The sequence below is a fragment of the Peromyscus leucopus genome, chromosome 2, assembly GCF_004664715.2.
Source record: "Peromyscus leucopus breed LL Stock chromosome 2, UCI_PerLeu_2.1, whole genome shotgun sequence".
In the NCBI taxonomy this organism is placed as follows: Eukaryota; Metazoa; Chordata; class Mammalia; order Rodentia; family Cricetidae; genus Peromyscus; species Peromyscus leucopus.
Genome location: NC_051064.1, coordinates 153,000,548 through 153,022,654, shown reverse-complemented (window position 1 = coordinate 153,022,654; position 22,107 = coordinate 153,000,548). Strand labels below are relative to the sequence as shown.

At 51.7% G+C, this 22,107-nt stretch overlaps 1 protein-coding gene across 2 annotated transcripts in view; it reads right to left on the bottom strand.

Annotated features, from left to right (window-relative positions):
* Positions 1 to 224: 224 nt before the first annotated feature.
* Positions 225 to 22,107, bottom strand: part of Mmel1 (membrane metalloendopeptidase like 1) — a 28,215-nt gene continuing 6,332 nt past the window's right edge. Inside the window, exons 3-24 of one of the 2 annotated variants that reach the window (XM_037203252.1) lie at positions 14,114 to 14,182; positions 13,461 to 13,520; positions 12,347 to 12,508; positions 12,046 to 12,126; positions 10,716 to 10,811; positions 10,098 to 10,216; positions 9,509 to 9,574; positions 8,144 to 8,341; positions 7,979 to 8,068; positions 6,380 to 6,516; positions 5,525 to 5,618; positions 4,864 to 4,992; positions 4,256 to 4,354; positions 3,813 to 3,896; positions 3,328 to 3,431; positions 2,965 to 3,023; positions 2,447 to 2,566; positions 1,812 to 1,945; positions 1,640 to 1,705; positions 1,042 to 1,137; positions 704 to 780; positions 225 to 611 (exon numbers count right to left, since the gene is read on the bottom strand). In XM_037203252.1, coding sequence (XP_037059147.1) covers positions 512 to 611; positions 704 to 780; positions 1,042 to 1,137; positions 1,640 to 1,705; positions 1,812 to 1,945; positions 2,447 to 2,566; positions 2,965 to 3,023; positions 3,328 to 3,431; positions 3,813 to 3,896; positions 4,256 to 4,354; positions 4,864 to 4,992; positions 5,525 to 5,618; positions 6,380 to 6,516; positions 7,979 to 8,068; positions 8,144 to 8,341; positions 9,509 to 9,574; positions 10,098 to 10,216; positions 10,716 to 10,811; positions 12,046 to 12,126; positions 12,347 to 12,508; positions 13,461 to 13,520; positions 14,114 to 14,182 — 2,240 coding nt within the window. In that variant the 3' untranslated portion in view covers positions 225 to 511. The remainder of the gene's footprint in view (positions 612 to 703; positions 781 to 1,041; positions 1,138 to 1,639; positions 1,706 to 1,811; positions 1,946 to 2,446; positions 2,567 to 2,964; positions 3,024 to 3,327; positions 3,432 to 3,812; positions 3,897 to 4,255; positions 4,355 to 4,863; positions 4,993 to 5,524; positions 5,619 to 6,379; positions 6,517 to 7,978; positions 8,069 to 8,143; positions 8,342 to 9,508; positions 9,575 to 10,097; positions 10,217 to 10,715; positions 10,812 to 12,045; positions 12,127 to 12,346; positions 12,509 to 13,460; positions 13,521 to 14,113; positions 14,183 to 22,107) is intronic. The other variant, XM_028891438.2, reaches the window with a different exon arrangement.

Here is a 22,107-nt window from a genome sequence, read left to right as displayed (position 1 = left end):
CATGAGTCACTAGGATATAGGTCAGGTCCAGTCCTGGAAACCCAATCAACTGAACTATAGACCCAGAGGGTGACCTCTAGTGGCATCCTGGTCTCTTCAGGGTTCTTAGCACCAGGATTCTGGGAGGCTGGTCAGGAACCCTTCTCCCTCAGCTGTAATTCTCCCCCTGGCCACAGCTGCTTCCACCTGACCACCCACCTGGCTCCTACATGAGCAATGCAAAGTCTTCTTTGAAGCGTTTACTTAGCTCAAGTCTGAAAGCTCGAGGACATTTAGCCACACGCTATGGAGAGGGTGGAAAACAGCTGACAGCTTCTACAGGCCTGCTGACCCTCCTCACTGGCCTGAAGGGGCGCGGGACCGGGCACCACTCATCCCAGGTGCGGGCGGGCGGCTGCACTCTAGGCTCCAGTGGCCTTCGGGCAAGGACTTGCACATCTCTGCCAGCTGCACCTTTCACAAAGCCTCTGGGTGGCAGGTGGGCGTGGGCCGCAGCATAGCTCAGCCTTGGCTACCAGATGCGACATCGCTTCTTGGGGTGCATGGGGCTGCCCCGTGGGCAGTGGAATGCCTCAGAGAAGGCGGCCAGGTTCTGTAGTGAGCCCAGTACCCTGTAGACCAGCAAGTCCAAGGAGGTCTGAGATGTGGGGAGGGGCCAGGGCAGGGTCAGGCAGGCATGCTTGTTTAGGGACTGTACACTTACCTGTACTTAAGAGGACTGTGGACATCAGTCTTGATAGACTGGACGGCAAACTCAGGCCTGTAGGACCCACACCATACCTAGAGGTACGTGAGTGGCTTGGTTACTGGCCTGAGGGCTGGAACAGTGCCCTCTGCAGTAGAGACCAACAGATTCCTTCCTTCCATGTCTGCTGCCTCCTCCCCAGCTGGCTTCTAATTACCAGCTTCAGTCTTTCTCTAGGAAGCCTGCCAGACCTGCTTGTTCTGGTTTTGGGGTGTCGTAAGCTCGTGGTACCCTTGGATGTATCCTATAGTGGGCCCTCCAAAGCTGTGAGTGTGGGGACCGGGACTAGAAGTTACCTGGGCATAGTTGACAAAGAAAAGCTGGGTGTAGGTCAGGTTCAGTCCTGGCAGTCGCTGGTCCCTGCCGCCTTCAGTCAGCCACTGCAGGTAAGCCTGCAAGCACCAAGTCGGGGCTCGGCCCAGCCAGGCTTCCAGAGAGCCCCATGTAGAATGATCTGGTTCCAGGACCTTCCCTAGGTGGGTACCCTGCCTCCCCAGCTTAGGGCTGCTGTGTACGAGCCAGCTAATTCTTCTGTAGCCTTCTACAGGCCTATCCAACAGAGCTCTGTGGGACCCTTGGCCATATAGCTGCCACCTGGAGTCCACCCATATGGGCTCCTGGTATCTGGTACTCTATTCCCAAGACTGTTGATGTGGGCTGCTGAGGCCCATGGTCATGTTGTCTCTACCCTGTATACTCATTAGGAGAGAAAACAAACAAAAAATGGTTCCTATACGAGCTCATGTGGGAGATGGGTGAGATGTCAGATACACAACCATGGGATTTGGGTCTCTGCTTCCTTCCCATTCCAAATGGAGGACACAGCCCTAGTTTGGGCATTGCCCTGCTATGCTGAGACTCCCAGCTCCCGCTGAGGGCTCTGCGAGGGCCCACCTTGTATGCCTGTCGCACCCCGCCGTTGTCAGCGATGTTCTCTCCGAGAGTGCTGAATCCGTTTACCTGCACAAGAGAGACAGGATGGGGCGCAGCCTCGCCTTGTCCCTGTCTTGTCCCCTGGGGCTGGGGCTGGGTGCAGGTGCAGGGCCACTGCTGGTGATACGCTTACATTCTGGTCGTCGGCCAGGTCCCAAGAAAAGTTGCCATACTGATAGATCATGCACTGTGACTGTTCTCGGAAGTGCTGGGCCGAGAAGTTGCTCCACCAGTCCAGCATGTTGCCGTTCTTGTCGAAGTTCCGACCTGTGTGGTAGCAGAGTGCGGGCACGCTGTCCCCCTGCTTTCACTGCCCTCCTGCACCCCTCTAGAAGGGCCAGTTCGGTGCTTGGATGTTTAGACGCTTTCTCCAGCAGCTAGAGTTCAGGGGTTCTGAGCACACAGCTCCATGTTGAGGACTGCCCAGGAGAGCTTCCATGCCACCCCATCCTTCCCCCCGAAAGCTAGGACCAGGAGTCTCAAATTCAGCTGATCTAAACCCAGCCATGTGAGGGGGCACATGGCTACCCTCATATGATCCCCCTGGCTGAGCCACATGGGAAACCCAGCTGAGACATCATAGATGGTGTCAGGCCCTAAGAGTCAAACAGGGCAGCCCCTCCAGGGATGGAGACCAGGCAAGGCCCCTGTCCAACTAATCCATTGAGAGATTGAATGGATGACCCCAGGCCGCCCAGGAGAGGTGGGAGTGTGTGCGTGTGACTTACAGGTGTGTCTGTGATTGGGGCGCTCCCATATGCCCTTTACCATTGTCATCAAAGCCGTGTGTGATTTCGTGCCCGATCACCATCCCGATGCCCCCAAAGTTCAAGGATTGTGGTTGCTCCTTGCTGAAGAAGGGTGGCTGGAGAATACCGGCAGGAAACACTGTCTCCGAAAGGGTGACAAAGAGGAACTGTGAGTGGGTACTTCTGTGTGCAAGGCTCAGGTGGGCACCTCTGCTGGGCCTGCCATCTAATGCTGTGGCCTAGGAAGTGGAGGTTAGGACTCCCTGCCCAAGGTACAGGCAGGGAAACTGAGGCTCAGAGACTAAAATAGGAGGGCTAGATTGACGATCCATGCCCAGTTTCTTCCCACCCATGGCTACCTTATCAAATATACTCTGATAGTTCCTCTGTGTCCCTTCCAACCTATAACCCTTGAGGTGGGCCATAGGGCAACATGAAAGAGACTGGAACCCACTCTCCTTTTTGGGATTAGACTAGGGGTTTCCTGAGCAAGGGTGAGGGGCTGTATGCTGGCACTGAGAGGCAAGGTGGGCTTACCGATCTGGTTTCTGTTTGGTGAGTAGAACGCATTGACCACGGCAGCCCCGATGATCCAGCTGTGGTAAATACACTGGTCATTTGGAGTCCACATCTGCCAGGACCCTCCCTATGGTCCCTCTGTCCTGGCTGACCAGATCCTGCCCTGAATAGGTCCATGGCATAGTGGCCAGCTAGTGTAGTGTCCTAAGTCAATCCCAAGGTCTGGTTCCTCTCTGAGGCCCCCAAAGCAGAGGGTGCTGAGGAGGGGAGGGCTTAGATCTCGTGTCCTCTTTAGCTGGCATCAGGCCAGACTCATGCAGCCACCCCTAGCCAGTGGGTAAGTTCTGTGTGCCAGGCTAGCCTTGTAGCCACTCCACTCACAGGTTCTGGTCCACTTTTTCCCGGAGCTTCTTCAGGCTCCTCTGGGCACTGGCCTTGAGGTTCTGAAGCCCATTCTCAAAATACAGTTCCTCTGAGAATATCAACTAGGAGAAGAAAAAAGCTTGATACGACTGGCACTCAGGCTGAGTCCTCAAAGTGCTAGAGGGAGGGCTGAGGGTTGGGGAAAGGTCTCAAGACCCACAGGTCAGCTGGCCTGTGGCCCTCAGGCTCCTGAAACTGGTAAGTGGGGGGAAGGTACTCTGGCTCTGAGCATGTATGTGACTTTCAGAAAGTTTAGTTTCTCTGGGCCTCAGTTTCTCTATCTGTTAGCAGGGTGAAATTAGAGCCACTCCAGGGTATAGAAGTGTGGCTGAGTGAACAACTAAGAGAACAAAAGGATACAGACATGGAGTACCCCCTCCTCAGGGGTGGTTCAGGGTAGAGGGCTTGGGGAGGGGCCAGGCAGAGCACTGACGGGTACGCACACTGGAGTATTCCTCATCCAGGTGCCTATTGTGTTCATCCAAGATATAGTCAGGGTAGCCGATCTGTTCCCGGATGTTCATGGCCTGAACAGAGGAGGGACAGCTAGGACCATCCATCATGGGAGGGCCCTAGTCCCACAAGCTAGCTCTGTTCCCTACTATGTGGGTAAGGGGGTAACAGACATGTTCCCTCATCAGCTTGCAGAACAGACACGTAGGTGGGGCTCTGTATGGATGCTCAGGAGTCAAGTGACTGTGGTTTGTCACTGGGCCCAGAGGAGCTTGGGTAGCAGGTCCTAGTCTCAGACCACTGAGCCCACTTCTGTTTTCTGGGGGGTTCCCAGGCATGGCACCTATTCTAGCTTCTCTCCCTGTCTTTCCAGCAGAGGGTCCTGACCACAGGAACTCCCTTCGGGTTTTCACACAAGTTATAGCTCACCCACCTTTTCCTGGGCCTTCTTCTTAGATTCCTCATCCATCCAGTTCAGCTCATCCAGGGTATCCACAAACACGGATCTTACCTTGTCAATCAGCTCTTTGACCTGAGGGGATGCATATCCTCGTGTCCTACACTGGTCTGGGGGGCATGACCAGCATTCCAGACTTGGTCTAGGACACCTTTAGGATGAGGCCAGTGCTGCCCTGCCCCTGCCCTCCTGGGAGGGGTGTGGCATTGATGTGGGGTGACTTATCTGGCTCAGAGTTGGAGCCTCACAGGTGGGTTGGAGGCTCGCTTGCCATGGGCTCAGAACCCATACATACAATCTGTGCCTTTCCCAGGGCCTAATAGGGTCCAGGGCTGGAGCTCATGGTCAGGAGCACCTGGGGGCAGGGTTTCCCTTGACCTTCCTCTGTTCTGGTGGGCACTGGTATTAATGCATGTCCCTCTAGGAGTCACTGAGTCGGGGGAGGAAATAGGGGTTGAAATGGCTGCAAATGGGAGTCATCGGGTGGGGTGGTGGTGATGGGGCGGTACCCGTGCCAGGAGGCTGTCCCAGGGTGAGCTTGAGAGCTGCCACGGACAGTGCCCATTGGAGTCAAGGTTACACACCATTTCCTTGCTGTCCTTGGTGAAGGCCTGCTTGATGTAGAGGGAGCCCACGGCGCTCTCCATGTTGCTGTTGACATAGCTGACACACTCCCGCCAGCGCACCTCCTCCACGGTTGTGCCATACAGCGCCTGGTGTGTTCATTCATTCACTCACTCACTCATTCTATCCCATGAGCCAATGCTTAACCTTCCCAGGTCATGTCTGGGGCCCTGAGCTTGTGAGGCAGTCAGATCCTCCCACCATGGGCTTCAGGGTACCCAAGAGGGGGACACAGGATGACTCAGACCAGATGCTGGCCATGGACATGAGAAGACCACTGTGCTGTTTTTTTAGGGGACTTGTCTTTACTCTGGAAAAGCTAGGGTCCCACTCAGACCTGGTGGTCTGCCTGGACACTACCCAAAGCTTGTCCTAGTCTCTTTATGTCTTGAAAACCAAAGTGACCTCTATCAAGCAACTCCCTACCATGCCCGGTCCCTCCTGTGGTCACACTTGGTTTTTGACAGCCCAGGCTTCTGCGTTGTTGGCTTCTGACTGTTGACTGCCCAGAAGGACCACCGAGGCCTTGTCTATCAGGTTCTTATCCCAGACCCCAGTGATGACTGTGCATGGCCCACAGCTTATGCTTAGCATCTTGAGATGAATGAATGATGCACTTACCTTGCGGTAGTGCACCCTCGCATCTTTGAATCTCTGGCTTAGGCTGCTGATGCGATCTAGCACCAGGCGCCAGACCAGGTAGTTCTGCATGGTCCTAGAGGAAGCGGAAGTGAAATCGGACAGGTGAGCGGCTGTCTGCCAAGAGAGGAAGCACAGGTTAGCCAGCAGGTTCTACACCAAGCAGGGTTCTAGATTCTCTAAGAATTAGTTTGTTTGTCCCCCATGCTTGATAGGATTCTGCTACGGGATGATGCTTTTGTGCACTGGTTTAATAAAGCGCTGATTGGCCAGTAACCAGGCAGGAAGTATAGGCAGGGCAAGCAGACAAGGAAAATTTGGGGAAGAAGAAGGCTGAGTCAGGAGACACCAGCCTGCCATCCAGGGAGCAGCATGTCATGGCACACAAGTAAAACCACAGAAAACGTGGTGACATATGGATTAACAGAAATGGGCTGAGTTTAAGTATAAGAGCTAGTCAGTAGTTAGCCTGAGCTAATGGCTGAGCAGTTTTAATTAATATAAGCCTCTGTGTGTTTACTTGGGTCTGAGTGGCTGTGGACTGGGTGGGACCCAGAAAAACTTTCAGCTACAGCATTCACATCACTAGGGTGAGGCACCGTGGACACCAAGATTGAACCTCTGTGTCCCTCACACCTGAGAAGTAGTTGGCATCCTCTCCTGAAAGAAGGAACATTCTCTCTCCTCTCTCTCTCTCTCTCTCTCTCTCTCTCTCTCTCTCTCTCTCTCTCTCTCTCAGTGTGAGTGTGTGTGTGTGTGTGTGTGTGTGTGTGTGTGTGTGTGTGTGTGTTGTGGGGCAGGGACAAAACTGCTGTGGAAACCTCCCCCCTGCCTCACCGTGCTGAGTAGATGTCAATGACATCTTCAAGGTTCTGCAGGTAAGGGATACCATAGACAACCACCTCCTCATCTGGTAACAGATCGATTTGGACAGAGGACAGCACACTTTGTATGAAAAGGGTCCAGTTAAACCCCTGCAGAGAGAGAGAGAGAGAGGTGGGGAGGAAGAGAGAGGTGGGTGGACCTTGTGCATTTAAGAAACTCAGCTCCCACTGAAGAACATTTGAGAAACAGGTGAGAAAGGACTGTTAATAAGAATCAGGACAAAGGGTGACATTTCCCCAGAGCATGTGGGCTGTGAAATTGCTAAGAGTCTATGCAGAATATTTGAACATTAAGTGTAGTTGGAGAAATTAGTGGACAAACATGGTTTAGCAAAAATGATGAAAGTAGAAGATATGATAGCCTTACACGTTACATAAGCTGGATAGTTATTTATGCTGAGACTTGAACATAAGCCCCATGCATGCAAGGGCAGTGCTCTGCCACTGAACTCTACTTACCCCATGGCAATTTTTGTTCTCAGTCAATAATATTCCACACTGCTGAGCTTAATGGTGTACTTTAATTACTTTGAAGAAAAAATGTTCTGAGACAGTGTCTCTAATCAGGCTGTAGCTGAGAATGCTCTTGAACTTACCCCGTGTGTGTGTGTGTGTGTGTGTGTGTGTGTGTGTGTGTGTGTGTGTGTGTGTGTTTTCAAGACAGGGTTTCTCTGTGTAACCCTGGTTGTCCTGGACACACTCTATAGACCAGGCTGGCCTCGAACTCAGAGATCCACCTGCCTCTGCCTCTCAAGTGCTGGGATTAAAGGTGTATGCCACCATGCCAGGCTTGAACTTACTGTTTAATTAAAGATTTATTTTAATTTTTCTTCTGTGTATATGGTGTGTGTGTCTGTGGGTGCTTACTGAAGCCAGAAGAGAGCATTGGATCCCTAGAGATGGAGTTATGGGTAATTGTGAGCTAGAAACTGATGTGGGTGCTGGGAACTGAACTCTGGTCCTCGGAAAGTGCAGGTTCTTAACTGCTGAGCAATATCTCCAGCCATGACCTTCAAATCTAGGTAAGGCAGGGCTCTCTTGGGGTTCGCCTGTCTTATCCTGTGCAGAGCTATGGATCCGAGTGCTTATTTATACATTCTGGTCAGGAGGAAGGGCTGCAGGCCTAATCACCTGCTTCTTTTTTCTTTTTTCCCGAGACAGGGTTTCTCTGTGTTGTTTTGGTGCCTCTCCTGGATCTCACTCTGTAGACCAGGCTGGCCTCGAACTCACAGAGACCCACCTGGCTCTGCCTCCCCAGTGCTGGGATTAAAGGCATGCGCCACCACTGCCTGGCCCAGTCACCTACTTCTAACCTGGGCCCTGTCCCACCACGCCCTCTCTCTGACATGGCCTTCTTGTAGCAGCTGTATCCTGCCCTGTGGAGGAGGTATGTCCCTCTGGAATTTTCTTTGCTGTGCTCATTTAAAGGCTTTATCTGCCTGGGTGCTGCTATACGTTCCCCTTAAGGCAGGAATAGCTGTGTGGAGAATGAGTACCCAGAAGGGTTGGGGCTGGGCCAGTGCTACTTCCTGGGTGGGTGCCTGGGTCTCACCTTCAGACTAAACCTCTCCTGCAGCTCCACCAGGTCCATCCTGTGGTATAGGCTGGTGACATCATGCCTCTCCTCCTGGGGGACTGTGGCCTGTGTGGGAACTTGGGGTCACATGGTGTGGCACTCAGCACCTAGCCCAAGCCTCCCAGCGCGGCCCTGCCTCACATTGGCCAGATGCGCCTCCAGCTCCAGCACTTTCGTCATGTCCTCCTGCACCAGAGTGTTGTCCTTGGGTAGGTTCAAGTCTTTCCTCAGCATGGTGGCCACTGACATCATGAAATGCAGGTAGGCTTCCCGCACCTGGGCCAAAGGACGATGGATGGAGCTGGGCGGCTTTGGCCACCTTGGCCACCATGGAGCACTCTGTGGGGTGGGGGTGGTGTGTGACATGGTGTGTCCCCTGGAAACTTGTCCCTCTAGCCTCCCCAACATGCTCCGGCATAGACAGCACAGAACGGAGCATGGAGACTGTCCACACCACACCCAGCTGACACTAACATCTTGACCCCACTCTAGGGACAAGCCTGCATGATGGTCTTTGGGTTCTGTGGTCTGGGTCTACTCCCTAAACTTGGTATGGAGTCACATGTCCTAGTCATACCATACAGCTCAGGACCAAGTTCTGGTCACAACTCCCTTTTGCTGAATGCCCCATGCCCAGGCCTCTATGGGTAGGGACAGTTTTTCAGGGCTGCACAGTGCCAAGTTGGCCTCCACAGGTGCTCAGTAACTCTTCAGGTACTGGTGCCAGGATGAGGTTGGACTGCCCCAGCCATGATTTGGCTCTGAGGTGGGAGATTGGCTCTTTTAGTTGTCCCATCCAGCTGGACATGCTTCCTGGTGCCCATTCTTGGAGGGGCTTTCCTCACTCTAGCTGAAGCTGAATACTGCCCTATCCACTGGTGCCTAGCTCTTTCAGCTGCTAGACTGGACTGGGGGCCACACATGAGGTTTTGGGATGCTCCAGGTCTTAATTTTCTGTACCCTGCTACCATCCTTCTTTCTGGCTTCACCCATCTGTCAAAACCCAGGCAGCTCAGTGCCTACTAGTACTTCCAGCCCTGCTGGAAGGCCATTCCTGCCTCCTGCCTTTTCCTACCCTGTTCCTGATCGGATGTCTTTGCTGTCCCTGCCTTCTTTCTGTCTATCCCAACACTTCCTTCTACCCTGGCCATCCTGGGCCACTCCACAGTTGATTCTTTCCACAGATACAGGAGCAGACTCTGAAGAGCAGTCTCGGGGCCTCTGCTTGCTTCCCAAACACTGGGCCTGGTTCTGCATAGGTGAGCCAAGCCGAATGGACTGCCTGTCCAGATGAGCTCACTCACCTCAGGGCTGACACAGTGTGGAAATTGGGTGTCCATGTTTGTGTCCCCAGTGCTCAGTGCCTGGCCACATACCCACAAGTGCTTACAGAGGCCGGTTGTGGGGAGCAAGGCTGGTGGACAAACAGGAGTGCTGAGCCCCAGTGGGGGCCATTATATGTGAAGGGAGCTGCATCTGACCTGGGCCTTGAGGACCCTTCCTTACCTTGTGGTTGCTGCCTTCTTGGAAATAGTACTCCCGGGATGGCATGCCCAAGGTGGGCTGGTCTATCTGGAAACAGAGAGTGTGACTCCTGGTGGGTGGTGGGGATCCCTGCAGCCTGGCTGAGGTGGGCAGCAGTCCCCTGCCCCCAGGACTGTGCCTGGCAGAACACTGGCTTCCTGTGGAAGGCAGATGCTTCCGAACCCAAGCCTTTCCCTGACAGAGGGGCTGGATGGGGGGCACAAGTCCCCACAGGAGGGACTTGCTTCGCAGTCTGCCCCAAATGGCATCTGAGTGTGCTTCTCTGACCCTCCAGTCAGGGCTTCTGGAGGCCTCCAGCCCAGGTGCCGAAGACCTCACTGTGGGTAAGGAGCAAGCTAAGCATAGGGCAAGCCTCTCAGAACACAGCAGGGGCCATGAGGCCCCATGGGAGCCCCACTTAGCACAATTCACACTGTGGACTAAGCTGTGGAGAGAGAACACATACATTGGGCTCACAGATCCCCCCAGCCACCACCCTATCTATCTCCGGAGTTAGGCTCAAGGACCCTGCTGGCCCTGACCCCGCCTCCCCACTGAGGGTGTTGCATACATAGATGACATGCCGGCTGGAGTTCTGGTCATCATTCCAGATGAAGAGGTCGATGAGGACACGCCTGTTGAACTGCGAGTTCAGCAGGGCCAGCTGCCGTTCCAGCTCCCACTTAGGGCCTGAGGAGTCAGTATCCATGCTGGAGACCAGATAGCTCCTCTCCAGACAGGGAACTGCCTCCTAAGCACAGCATTCTGGGAGTATAGGAAGCCCTGCCTGGCTCAGGCAGTGAATTCCCTGTGAGACTTTGGGGGCTTTTAGGGACAGTTCTTCAAAGGTCCACAGGGAAATAGTGACTGAGAGATCACCGTGTGTGTGTGTGTGGGGGGGGGGAGATGCCTTATTCCAGGCATTATCCCTGCCCCTGAGTTAGAGGTGGGCCACATTCGGAGGGCTGAACAGGGATGGGAAGACTGGTGTCTAGAATACTAGGAGGGATACCCCAGTGCAAGTATCAGGGGACCAGCCTCAGTGAGCCCCTCATGGATGCCACTGACTACCTAGTGTGGAGCCTAAGCTTGTCTCTGAGAGGAATGAGCCTCTTGGGGCTTTCTAAGAGCAGGTAGCTAGCCTGTGGGCAGTTGTGGGGTTTAAGCCTGAAAACTTGCCTGTACTTACCCATGATCTCAGTCCACTTGTCCATGGCCACAGGCCAGCCTCCTACCACATCTAAGATGTTCAGCAGAGGCTTAGAGTCTCTCTTCTCTATCACACCTGAGAAGAGAAGGAATGCATGCTTCTCAGACTCCGGTGGCTCAGGTGCCACGACACATCGTCACAGGCTCAGCTTTAGGTCAAGGGTCGCGGGTGAAGCACACAGTCCCCTGGGGTAAAGGAGGCTGGGGACTTGGTAGCTGGCAGAAGAAGAGCAAGCCTAAGGAAGGAGAGGTGGTCAGGAGGGAAGCCCTGAGACAGAAGGTGTCTGGGCAGGAGTGGAGTCACACAGGGGCCACGCGACTTGCTTCTGTAACATAATGGCAGTCTAAAGGCTTGGGCGAAAATCCCAGAGCAGCTTCCCTCTGGGGAAGCTACCCTAGATACACCCTAGAAGTCACCCTAGATATAGAGGGAGCCTCGGATGATAGCGGCAGTACTTCAGAGCTGGCAGTAAGAAGGGGCTGACGTCCACAGTCATGGTCTGTGGCAGGGCTGAGAGGCCACAGGGAAAGGACGGTGGTTCAGTGGAAAGAGAGGCACCAGATGAGTCCGATGGAGGCTGCTAGCCTCAAGACGCTGTGGGTGTGTGATAAGAGGAGCGTCCCGTGGGTGTGACAGTAGCACTTCTGGCTTCCTCTGTGTGGACTTAATTTGGAAGTCGGGACAAAATCAGAGAAACTATCATAATGAGGTCATAAATGAAGTCCTGGCTGCCTCCATCCAATGGAGCAGGGTTCTGTGTAGCTGATGGGCTGCTACTGTGGCCAATGGGCTGGAAGCTGAGGCAAGGGCTCAGGGTTCTGTTCACATACTGCTGTCATCCTGCCTTGGATACCTAGCCTTTCAGGCAAGAAATTAAGTAAATGTGAGAATCTGGAGGAAGTTGTCTGTGCCTTGTGGGTATTGGCCACATGATTTGTGGAGATAAGACAGCCCTGGCCATGCCCAAGTAGGTGTTTTGATGGAGATAACCTCATAAAACCACAGTCCCATTGAGTCCCATGGTTGGTACACAGGAGTCAACCTCAAACCTCTAGGAGATGCCCAGGGAAGACAGCTGGCCTCAACTCTGCAACTCAGCAGATAGGAGCAGTACCTTTGGACTATGTAACCACAGGCTAAAGTTACAAAGCCCAAAGCACAGGGCAGATGGTAATGAGTCTGGCCAGGTGAGGCACAGCACACAGATACTTTGTATAGGCCCTGCATGATGCTCACACCCATCCCATGGTACTTTGGTGTGCCCTGTGGTGCTGGAGCTGGCTGGGCCCTGGCAGGTGTTTTCACTCACTTTCGTTCATGCAGGAGCGGTACAGTATCTTGGCCTTCTCCACAGCTGGCCGGTCTTTGACATTGGAATCCTCCAGCACCCCTGTGGGCAGAGGAGAAGGCTTAACAGGGTTGAGGTGACTGCTGGGGCCCCTTTTGGCTCTGGAGAAGCATCCTCAGGCTGCACAAAGACACACCGAAGTCCCAGTTCACTCCAAGTCCTAGGCAGTGATGTCTCCACCGGCCCTGCTACCTAAACACTGAACAGGAGCCTGCCCAAGGCTCAGTGACACCTCTGTGCCCCAGATGGTTGGCCACTCCACCTTTGAGGATGACCTCCAGCTCGTCCCGGAGAATGTCAAAGACGCTGTATCGGGAGTTGGTCTCGGGGATCACATGATGCCGCAGCCAGCCTCCGCAAGCATACTGGTAGAAGTTGTCACAGGGCTCCTTCGATTTGTCCATGTTCTGAAGGATTCTGGCAGCTGTTTATCCAGAGGGGGTGGAGAGAGGAGGGAGGAGAGGAGACCCTGAGTTGTGGACATCTTGGCATTGTCTCTAAGTCTGAGAGACAGTGTCGCCCCTTTGGGGACAGTTTGTCTGAGATTTAATATCCACTATTAACTTGCTGGCAGCTACTAACTTGCTCTTGGGCAAATTGGTCACTCTCCCTGAGTCACAGGGGGGCTAGAAACAGTGGAAGGATTGCCCACGTTGCTTCAAGGACTAGTGCTGCCACTGATGAGCAACCGGACCTCGAACCTTCCTGTCTTCTCTCTCCTGAGGACCTGGTAGTGGAAGATGGTTCCTGCTCACAGGAAGGGCCCAGCTGGTGGCCCTGTGCTCTCACCTGGCATCAGGACCCTGGCCTCCTGGTCATAGCCCTTCTGCTCCATGCATTCCCAGTGATCTCTCACTCCTCAGGTACTCTGTCCCTCGGGGGAGAAAAAGATCCCCCATCCTGTCTACTGCCTTGAGGTTTATTTTTTTTTGTCAGAAGGGACAGCTGTGTCCTAGGATCCAAGGCATGTTGGTGACAGAGGCCTGAGCTATGGGCTCCATGGCTCTGCTGACTCTGCCCAGGACTACCTGGTCTGGGGCTCTTGCAGCTGGAAATTTCAAAGAAAGCATCACGGGGGGTGGGGGGGCTGGACCCACTCAGACAAGAAAACCTGTTCTACCTTCTCCCCATAAAACTCTTTTTTTTTTTTTTTTTTTTTTTTTGCCTCCCAAACTCTTGGGAGAAAATGTGAAATAAAAAGATATCCTTTAATTTGACTTTGTTTTCTATAAACATAGATAAGAGCTCTTGGGCCTCTACAACCCGACCTGCGTGGGGGGCCTGCACGTGGGAGCCAACCTCAGCCTATGGTGCCGCTCAGCTTGGCTTCAGACAGCCCCAGACAGCACTGTGGCCACCCTAGTGGAGGGACTCACCTGCCAACACACAGCCTGGGGTGATGCAGACGTCATTTTTCTGTGATGACTCTTTGACAGCTGGAGGAGCAGAAGGAGGAGTGTGAGGTGTGGAGAGTCGGACGGGTGGTCCAGGGGCTCAGGTGCACACTATACAGGCCTTGGTGAGGCACAAGCTGGGATGGGCATGGCAGGGAATACCAGGGGCAGGGTAGATGGGGTGGGCCTCCATTCTCCCCCACCCACCATGGACACCTCCAGGATAGGTCTGAAGCACAGCCCTGGTCTTCCCCAGCTGAACCCCAAGTGTGAATTTTACTTACAGCAGTGACCTGGGATCCCCTTAAAATTCTCTGCCTCCATTGACCCCTATTGTGGCCCAGAACCCTCAGGACTGAGGCTGCTCATGCCCTCCTACCTTGCTGTCCCACCAGCTCTAAGGTACTGTACTATCCCACCCTGTCCTTACCCTGTAGTCAGTACACCAAAAGATGGTATCAGGCCGGCCTGTGCCCAGCTGCATACAGCAGGCACCGGAGACTGGTGTCCCTGTCAATGTCTTCCCTTCCCTTCCCCTCCTGGACTCCCTGGCCATCTACATTACCCTACCCATGGCAGGCCCAGATGCCAAGCCCACCTCCTTAGGGCTGCCTGGCAGGGAAGGCAAAGGCTACCTCGTTTTACAACCGTCCTCTCTTCCTGGGAGAAGCGTAGTCGGCTAGTTAAGAGGGGCAGCGGCTTCCCTGGGGAGAAACACAGTGCTCAGCCTCCTCCAGTCACCGCCCCCGGAGCCTTGGGGGTCTGGCTACGTCAGTGCTGCCATTCTGTACACGGTGCTGTGGGCTCTAGTGCTCACCACACAACGAGGGGTGGCTACCAGGGAGCTGCGGCAGGGGGACCGTGGAACTTAGTGTCCGCCATCCTCTCTTTTATTCCCATCCTCCTCCTCCTTCCTGCTAGGCTTCAGTGGGGAAGGGGAAGGGTCCACCTGTCTTGCCATCCTATCTTCTTGTCCTTCTGGAACTACCCAGACTCTGCCTGCCTCCCTGGGCTGCGCTTGCAGAAAGCTCTTGCAGCCCTACCACAGGAATAAATAGGCTACTTAGGGAAATAGGTTCTTGTAGGCAGGGGACCTCCCTAGTGGATAACCTTCACTCCCCAGCTACTCTCACTGCCCGCTGAAGGTTCAAGGCCACCCTCCTTGTCCCTGTTTCCCCACTGCATGTGGAGAGGGAAGCTGCTTAGCATAGAAATCTTCAGGACCTGGAGTGGGGTTTGGGAACAAGCAAACCAGGCCTGGCCATCTTCAGACCTGGTTTGTGGTGCCGAGGCTCCCCACAGTCAGACACACAGACCTGTGCGGGGGAGGGAAGGGGGTACCTGCTTGGCTCCGGCACAGTCAGCACAGAAGGTGCTGGAGGCGCCGACCGTGGGTGCTCCTTAGGGCTAGGCCCTTTTGTTCTGCACATGAGGATGTTACAAACCAGACCTGGGTGCACACATTGGCTGTGATGCCAGGGTGGGCTCTGTCCTCCAATAGCCCCACCCTGTCACCCCCAGTCCGAAGGTGCCCTTGAGGGAAAACTTTCGAGGGTCAATCTGAGCTCCTGGGATAAGTAAGTTGACTCCTCAGGCCTGCGATGGAAATGAGGGGTCAAGGGAAAGGGTGGAATCCTTGAGCTTTGGCTGTCCTGTGGGGGTGTGCCCATCTCAAGAGCAGAGTCTGAGGGTGAGATCTCATAGAGTCACACCTCCAGTGAGAGGGTATGTGACCAGGAGGAAGGTGCATCTCCAGACTCAGCACAGGTGAGCTTAGGACGTCACAAGGAAGATAAGGACACAGAAGGACAAAAGAGCAGGAGTCTAGACACGAGTCCTTCCCTTCCCACAGAAGAGTGACCTGGCCAGAGTACAGGAGGGAGGCTGGGCTGCAAGGCTGATCGCAAGTATGCTGGGTGCACACATGCGGGCTGCTGCGAGGAATTAGGAGTGCAGAGTCGGATGCGGAGGGTGTGTGTTCCCACCTGTGCTTGTTCACATAGCCTTCAGGGAGTTTGTGGTGATGTCCACTGGCAGGGGAGGGGAACAGAGAAGAACCCTCCACTTCTAGCCCCCAGTGAAGCAGGTAAATATTGTTGACAACCAAGAGGGAACTCCAGGGATCGGGGCGTAGCTCAGTTAGTAGAGTTAGTAGAGTGCTTGCCTAGCATAGACACAAAGCCCTGTCCCCCAGCACCACATAAACCGAGTGTGGCACTTAGGAGGAAGAGGCAGGAGAATCAGGAACTTAAAGCCACCCTCAGTTATATAGTGAGCTTGAGGCCAGTATGATGGTATTTTATTGGTACTTAAATGTGATTTTAATTGTATGTTAATAAATAAAGTTGCCCTGGGGTCAGAGCTATTAGAGCTATAGCAAGAGCGTGGTGGTTAGAAGAGCTAGGTAGATTTCTGTGTGTTCAGGGATACAGCCAGCATTGGAGACATACGCCTTTAAGACCTGGAGGGCGGTACTTACAGGTAGTGACGAGGCAGTTATGTGTTTGGGTTTACAACCAATGAGAAGGCAGAACAGAAAGACTATTTAAAGACAGACACACAAGAAGTAGCTCTCTCTCGGGGAAGCTAGGAGCACTGCAGGAGGTAAGATTTTAGCTCTGTGCTCTGACCTCTTGGCTTTTTCTTTTACATTGGTTCTGTGTTTCTTATTTTAATAAGATGGTTGGTTACATCTACAGGCCAGCTCCCTGGGCTACATGAAACCTAAAGTGTTGCTAGGCATGGTGATGCACACCTCTAATCCTAGCACTTGGGAGGCAGAGGCAGGTGGATCTCTGAGTTTCTGGCCAGCCAGGGCTACATAGTGTGAGACACTGTCTCAAAACAAATAAACCAAATATATACAAACAAGCAAACAGCAACACCCCCCCCCACAAAAACAAACAAACAAAAAACAAAACAAAACAAAAAAAACATTAAAAACAAAACTCCAAACCCTAACCAAGACAAATAAGGAAACGAAGAGGGGACCCCAAATGATCAAAAGGAGTGGAGTCTAGGGTGACCCCACTATTAACAGTCTGTGCAATGGCTGTAGACACTAAGCTGAAGAGTCTTTCAGAAGAGGTGGAGAATTACAGACGTGCCATGTGCTTCACTGGGCAAGTGGAAGCCACAGGAAAGAGCAGGATGGAAACAGCATGAGAATTGAGGTCACTGAGAGTGTTGGAGATACTCAGGACCACTCAGGAGAGAGACAGGAGGGTCGGGAGTTCAAGGCTAGCCTCTCTGCATAGCCAGTTTAAGGGTACATGAGACTCTGTCTCAAAAAAAGTAAGGAAACCCTGTCACAGGTGTGGCAGTCATTGAACCCCACAAAGGAAGTATTAATGTCAGCACATGCCAGTCAGCAGGACTATGCAAACCTAAACAAAACACGAAGGGATGGGGATGAAATGAATAGAGGGAACAATAGAGGGAAGAGTTACCAAAGCCTAGAGGGTGAGTCGAGCATGGTCGTCCCAAGTGTTTGGGAAGCAGAAATGGAAAGACTGCAAGCTCAGGGCTAGCCTGGGCTATGTGGTGAGATCTGAACTCAGAGAGAGATGGAAACAACACAAGAGTCTCTGAACTAGAGCCACAGGTAATAAATAACTGGCTAGAATGGAGGGGACTCCAGAGACAATCACATTCCCTTGACGTCCCCTGATGTTTTTTTAGGCAACTTCTATGGTGTGCCAAGACCAAAAAATAGCCTTGAGGGTTGGGAGATGGCAAGGTGGGCAAGCATTTGCCATGCAAGTATGGGACCTGGAGTTTGGATCCCCAGCACCCAAGTAAAGACCAGTATGTATGATGGCCCACCTACTTACACTCCCAGTGCTTTCTAGGTGGAAACATGGGGTCTCTGAGGCAAGCTGGCTAGCAGATTAACTGAACCTGTATGCTCTGGGTTCAGTGAGAGACTCTGCCTCAACACATGAGGTTTAGAATGACTGAAGAAAACACCTAATGTCCACCCCTGCCCCCCGACCTGTACATATATGTGTGCCTACACATATGCAAGCATATATATATATATATATATATATATATATATATATATGCACACATGCATGCCACACAAATACATAATAGTCTTTACAATCCCTCTGAAAGTTTGTTTTCCTAAAATTTTGTTTTCAGAAACTTAAAAATTCCTTGACTTGACTAAGACCTTAATAAAGTTTATTTTATGTATATGGGTGTCTTTGTATGTATGTCTGTACACTACAAGCATTCTTGGTGCCCATGAGGACCAGAAGAGGGTGTTGAATCTCCTGGGTCTGGAGTTACAGATGGCTGTGAGCTTCTATGTGGGTGCTGGGAATTGAACCTGGGTCCTCCAGAAGAACAGCCAGTGCTCTTAACCACTAAGTCATCTCTCCAGCCCCTAAGACCTTAATTTAAATCATTTATGTTTTCCTTCTCCTTCTCAGTCTCTCTCTTAGGAAAAAAAAAACTATAGAGGGTCTGGGAAGACCAACCAGTTGGTAAAGTGCTTGCTGAACAAGTGTAACTGAATTTAGATCTTCAGTGCTTGTATGAGGAGCTGGGCATGGTGAGTACCACTGCCATTCCAGGATTGCCAGGGCCTTCTACCCAGCCAGGCTAGTTAATCAGTGACCTCCAGGTTCAGTGAGAGACCCTGTCTCAAAAAATAAGGTAGAGAACCTGGAGAGATGGCTCAGTGGTTAAAAGCATGAACTACTCTTGCAGAGGACCAGAATTCAGTTTCCGGTTCTGGGGTATCTCACTCCCTCTTCTCACCTTAGAGGGAAACTGCATGTGTGTGCACATGCTCCTACACAAACATATGTACGTGCAAAGTGCTAAAAATAAATACATAATAAATTTTTAAAAGATAAAGTAGAGCATGATAGAAGTCACCTCTCACCTCCACATCTGAATGCACAGTGCATGCACTCATCAGACATACACACACACGAGAGAGAGAGAGAGAGAGAGAGAGAGAGAGAGACAGACAGAGAGAGAGAGAGACAGACACAGAGACACAGAGACAGAGACAGAGACACAGAGAGAGACAGAGACACAGAGAGATACAATGATGGAGAAAACATGTTCCTTTGAGGTTGAGTAATCTGCTGAGGAGGTGGGTTATGAGGCAGATGTGAGGTGTGAGTGTGGTGTGGTCAGGAAACTCATCCGAGAGTCAACATGAAGCTGTCCCAAATGGAAGCATCTCAAGAGGCTGGATGGAAACAACACATGTTCTCAGAGGGAAACTTCCTCCACTTACATCACACAGGAGGCCAGAGACAAAGCCCATGTGGATGTGAATTTGTGTTTATGAAAAGAAGTTGTCCATACATTTAGGAAGAACGTCGAGCAGAGCCTGGAGGAGTTCAGATATGGGGCAGAGGGGTACCCACGTGGCCTGCTTTGGCTGACAAAATGAGGTGGGTATGGCATGCTCCAGTTCTAAGCTAATGCCCCAAGTGACCTGTGTGCTTTCGTGTGTCCTTTGAATTTCTGCTCTCCATGAGAGGAACATGACTAGTTAGGTCGCTGTACCTGGATGAGGTTCCCCTAACACAGAGGTGGATCAACCTGGCCTCAGCCAAGGTCAGACGTTAGGTAATTGTTTTGGGCACGTGGTGTTGGGGTGTTTTATAGGTCTCTAAGTGACACAGAAAATAATATACTTTTGAAATACTTAGATGAAATAATTTAAAACAGACAAGGAACAGTCAAAAATCAGTTTGAAAAAGAATCAGTTGTAAATGCTAGAAGCAAAAGCCTATGGGACAGTGAGAGAGTTCAGCGGGGTCAAAGTGTGCAAACCTGAGGACCTACGGTGCAAAGAACCAGCTCTGCAAGTTGTTCTCATACTGTGTGGCATGCATCTGACACACTCAATGTCTCCTCTCCCTCTCTCTCTCCTCTCTCTCCTCTCCTCTCTCTCTCTCTCTCTCTCTCTCTCTCTCTCTCTCTCTCTCTCTCTCTCTCTCTCTAAGCCATTCTAAATGACTGCATTGCTTGGAGAAAACAATGGAGATGCTGATTTCCTTAGCCTTTTATTTTTTATTTGATTGGTTTTTATTTTATGTGTGTTGGTGCTTTGTCTGCATGTATGTCTGGGTGAGGGTGTTAGATCTCCTGGAACTGGGTGCTGGGAATTGAAGCCTGGTTCTCTGGAAGAGCAGCCAGTGCTCTTAACCTCTGAGGCATCTCTCCAGCCGCTCCTGAGCCTTTTATTAAGTAAAATATGTACCTGGAATGAGAGAAGTTCTATTTTTGACATCAAAACTCACAACAGAGTGTTATTTCCTTCTTAGAAACCACAACAAAAGCCAGACAACCTATTAAAAACCACTATATTTTTTTTGGATCTGATCTAAGACTCAGCCACAAGATGAAGAAAATGACATTTGAGAGAGTTTGGCCAGTTTTGGGGAGAGATGGGATACACAGATGGCTTCACCCTTGATAGGATCTGGGAGAGAAGTGTCAAACAAGGGGTAGGAAGAAGTCAACCACTTCTAGATCAGTTGGCCACCCCGTATGGGAGTGCTCCCATTTCGCTTCCAGAGCATCCATGCATGCCCAAGTCCTCTCCAGAAATCTTAGCCAATTGCCTTCGAGGTTGATGAGGGAAGATCTCAGACATTCCTAGAGAGCCTGCTTGAGAGGGGAGCCTCCCTGAGAGAGAGAGGAGTTTCCAGTGATGGCAGGGAGAGCCAAGAAAGACTAAAGGCTCAGCAAAGAAACTTCTGCTCGCCTGGACGCGTTCTGAAGGAAGCAAGAGCTGTACACTGCTGGGGAAAGGTATGCCTTCACCCTCCAGGCCAGGTGAGCAGCCTGGCTCTGCAAGAGCAACAGGAGAGCCTGCGGGCCCCTGAGCTCAGACCCACCTCAGGCTGGGGTCTGCTACCACCACAGAACAGGGGGTTCAGCAAAGCCACCTTCAGCCAACCAGAAGCAGAGGCAGTGGCACTGTGACAGTGTTACTCCCTGAGCCCAGACTCCTGGGCCTGTTTGCAGCTAAGTCCAGCAGGTCCCACAGGGAGCGTCCACCCTCAGCCCAGGACTAGGCAGCAAAAGCAGAGTGGCCTACCACAGAGTGTGTGTGTCTCCTTCTGCCAGAAACACCAGGGGTGGGGTCTTTATCAATCACACCCGAGGGTGGCGGCTTTATCAATCATATTAGGGGTGGGGTTTTATTAATCATACCGGGAGTGGGGCCTTCAAGGAATGGAACCAAGTTATTATGGCCTGAAGCCTCTGAAGCTATATCCAAATATGAACCCTTTATCCTTTAAGTCATTTATCTTGAGTACTTTGCCACAGCCCTGGAAAGCTAACAAAAACTGTGAGAGGCTTGTCTCTGACTTCAGCTTGAGGGCTGAGGATGTGGCTTACTTGTGTAAAGTTAAAGCTGTTTATTTTTAAAAATTGATTTTGAAGAAAAGATAAGAGGTGCCAGGGAAATGATTTTAGAAGTTACAGATGTATCTTGAATGGGCTTACATCTAGGGTGACCTTATCCACTATTTTTCCTGTTGCTGTGACAGAGTAGCCTGACAAAATGCAACGCTGGAGAGAAAGGGTTCATTTTAACTCACAGAGGGTTGCATGGCAGTGGGAGTGTGAGGCTGGCTGCCAGGCAGGAAGCAGAGAAAGAGAGCAGGAAGTGGAGCCAGGTTCCATAACCTTCCCAACAGTGCCACCAGGTGGGGACCAAGTGTTCAAACACAGGATCCTATGCCAGGCGTTTCAAATCCGAAGCACTACAGGACTAGCCTGATGTTCAAGTTGCCCGTTACATCCTCTGGATAACCAGCAAACTATCTTAAAGGCACTGGCTGAATACAGGTGTGGAGGTGTATCCCTGTAATTCCAGCGCTTGTGAGGTAGGGACAGAAAGATCAGAAGTTCAGGATCATCCTTGACTATATAGTACGTTGGTGGCCAGCCTGGGCTACATGAGATCCTGTCTCTCCCTTTTCTCCCTCTGCACCCCACACCAAGCACACAAAAGGCACAGATGTTTTTTTGAAGTGGTAAAGACAGGCCTTGCATAGCAATTACTAGACAGAAAAAAGGAACTGTCAAGAGAGTCATGAATGATGTCATACAGTAGCAAGGAAAGAAAATGTAACTCATTATTCTTCATAGTTCAGCAGTTTAAAAAATAGACTAGGGGCTGGAGAGATGGCTCAGTGGTTAAAAACACTCACTGCTCTTGCTGAGGACCTGAGTCCAGTTCCCAGCATCCACATGACTGTTCACAGCCACTTGCAACTCCAGCTCCCAGAGCTGACGCCCTCTTTTGGCCTCTGAGGGTACTTGCACTCACATATCCACATATCCTTCCATGTATACATCATTAAAAACAAACAATAAGCATTTTAAAATACATCATAAAATATATAAACGATGAGTGTGGACTTAAAAGCTACGGAGACATCTATATTGAGGGTGGGGGCTTGCTGTCTCACAAGCTAATCCACCTTCACACAGGATGGAATGACAAGATTTATGGGGTCAGAGGCAAGACTGACATCTTGTTATGAAATTTGGTGAGCAGTGTAATGGGTGTTTTTCTAAGCATTCCTGTTGTATGAGTCTTCAAACCCTCTTATGGACTCTAATGAACCCACTCCTA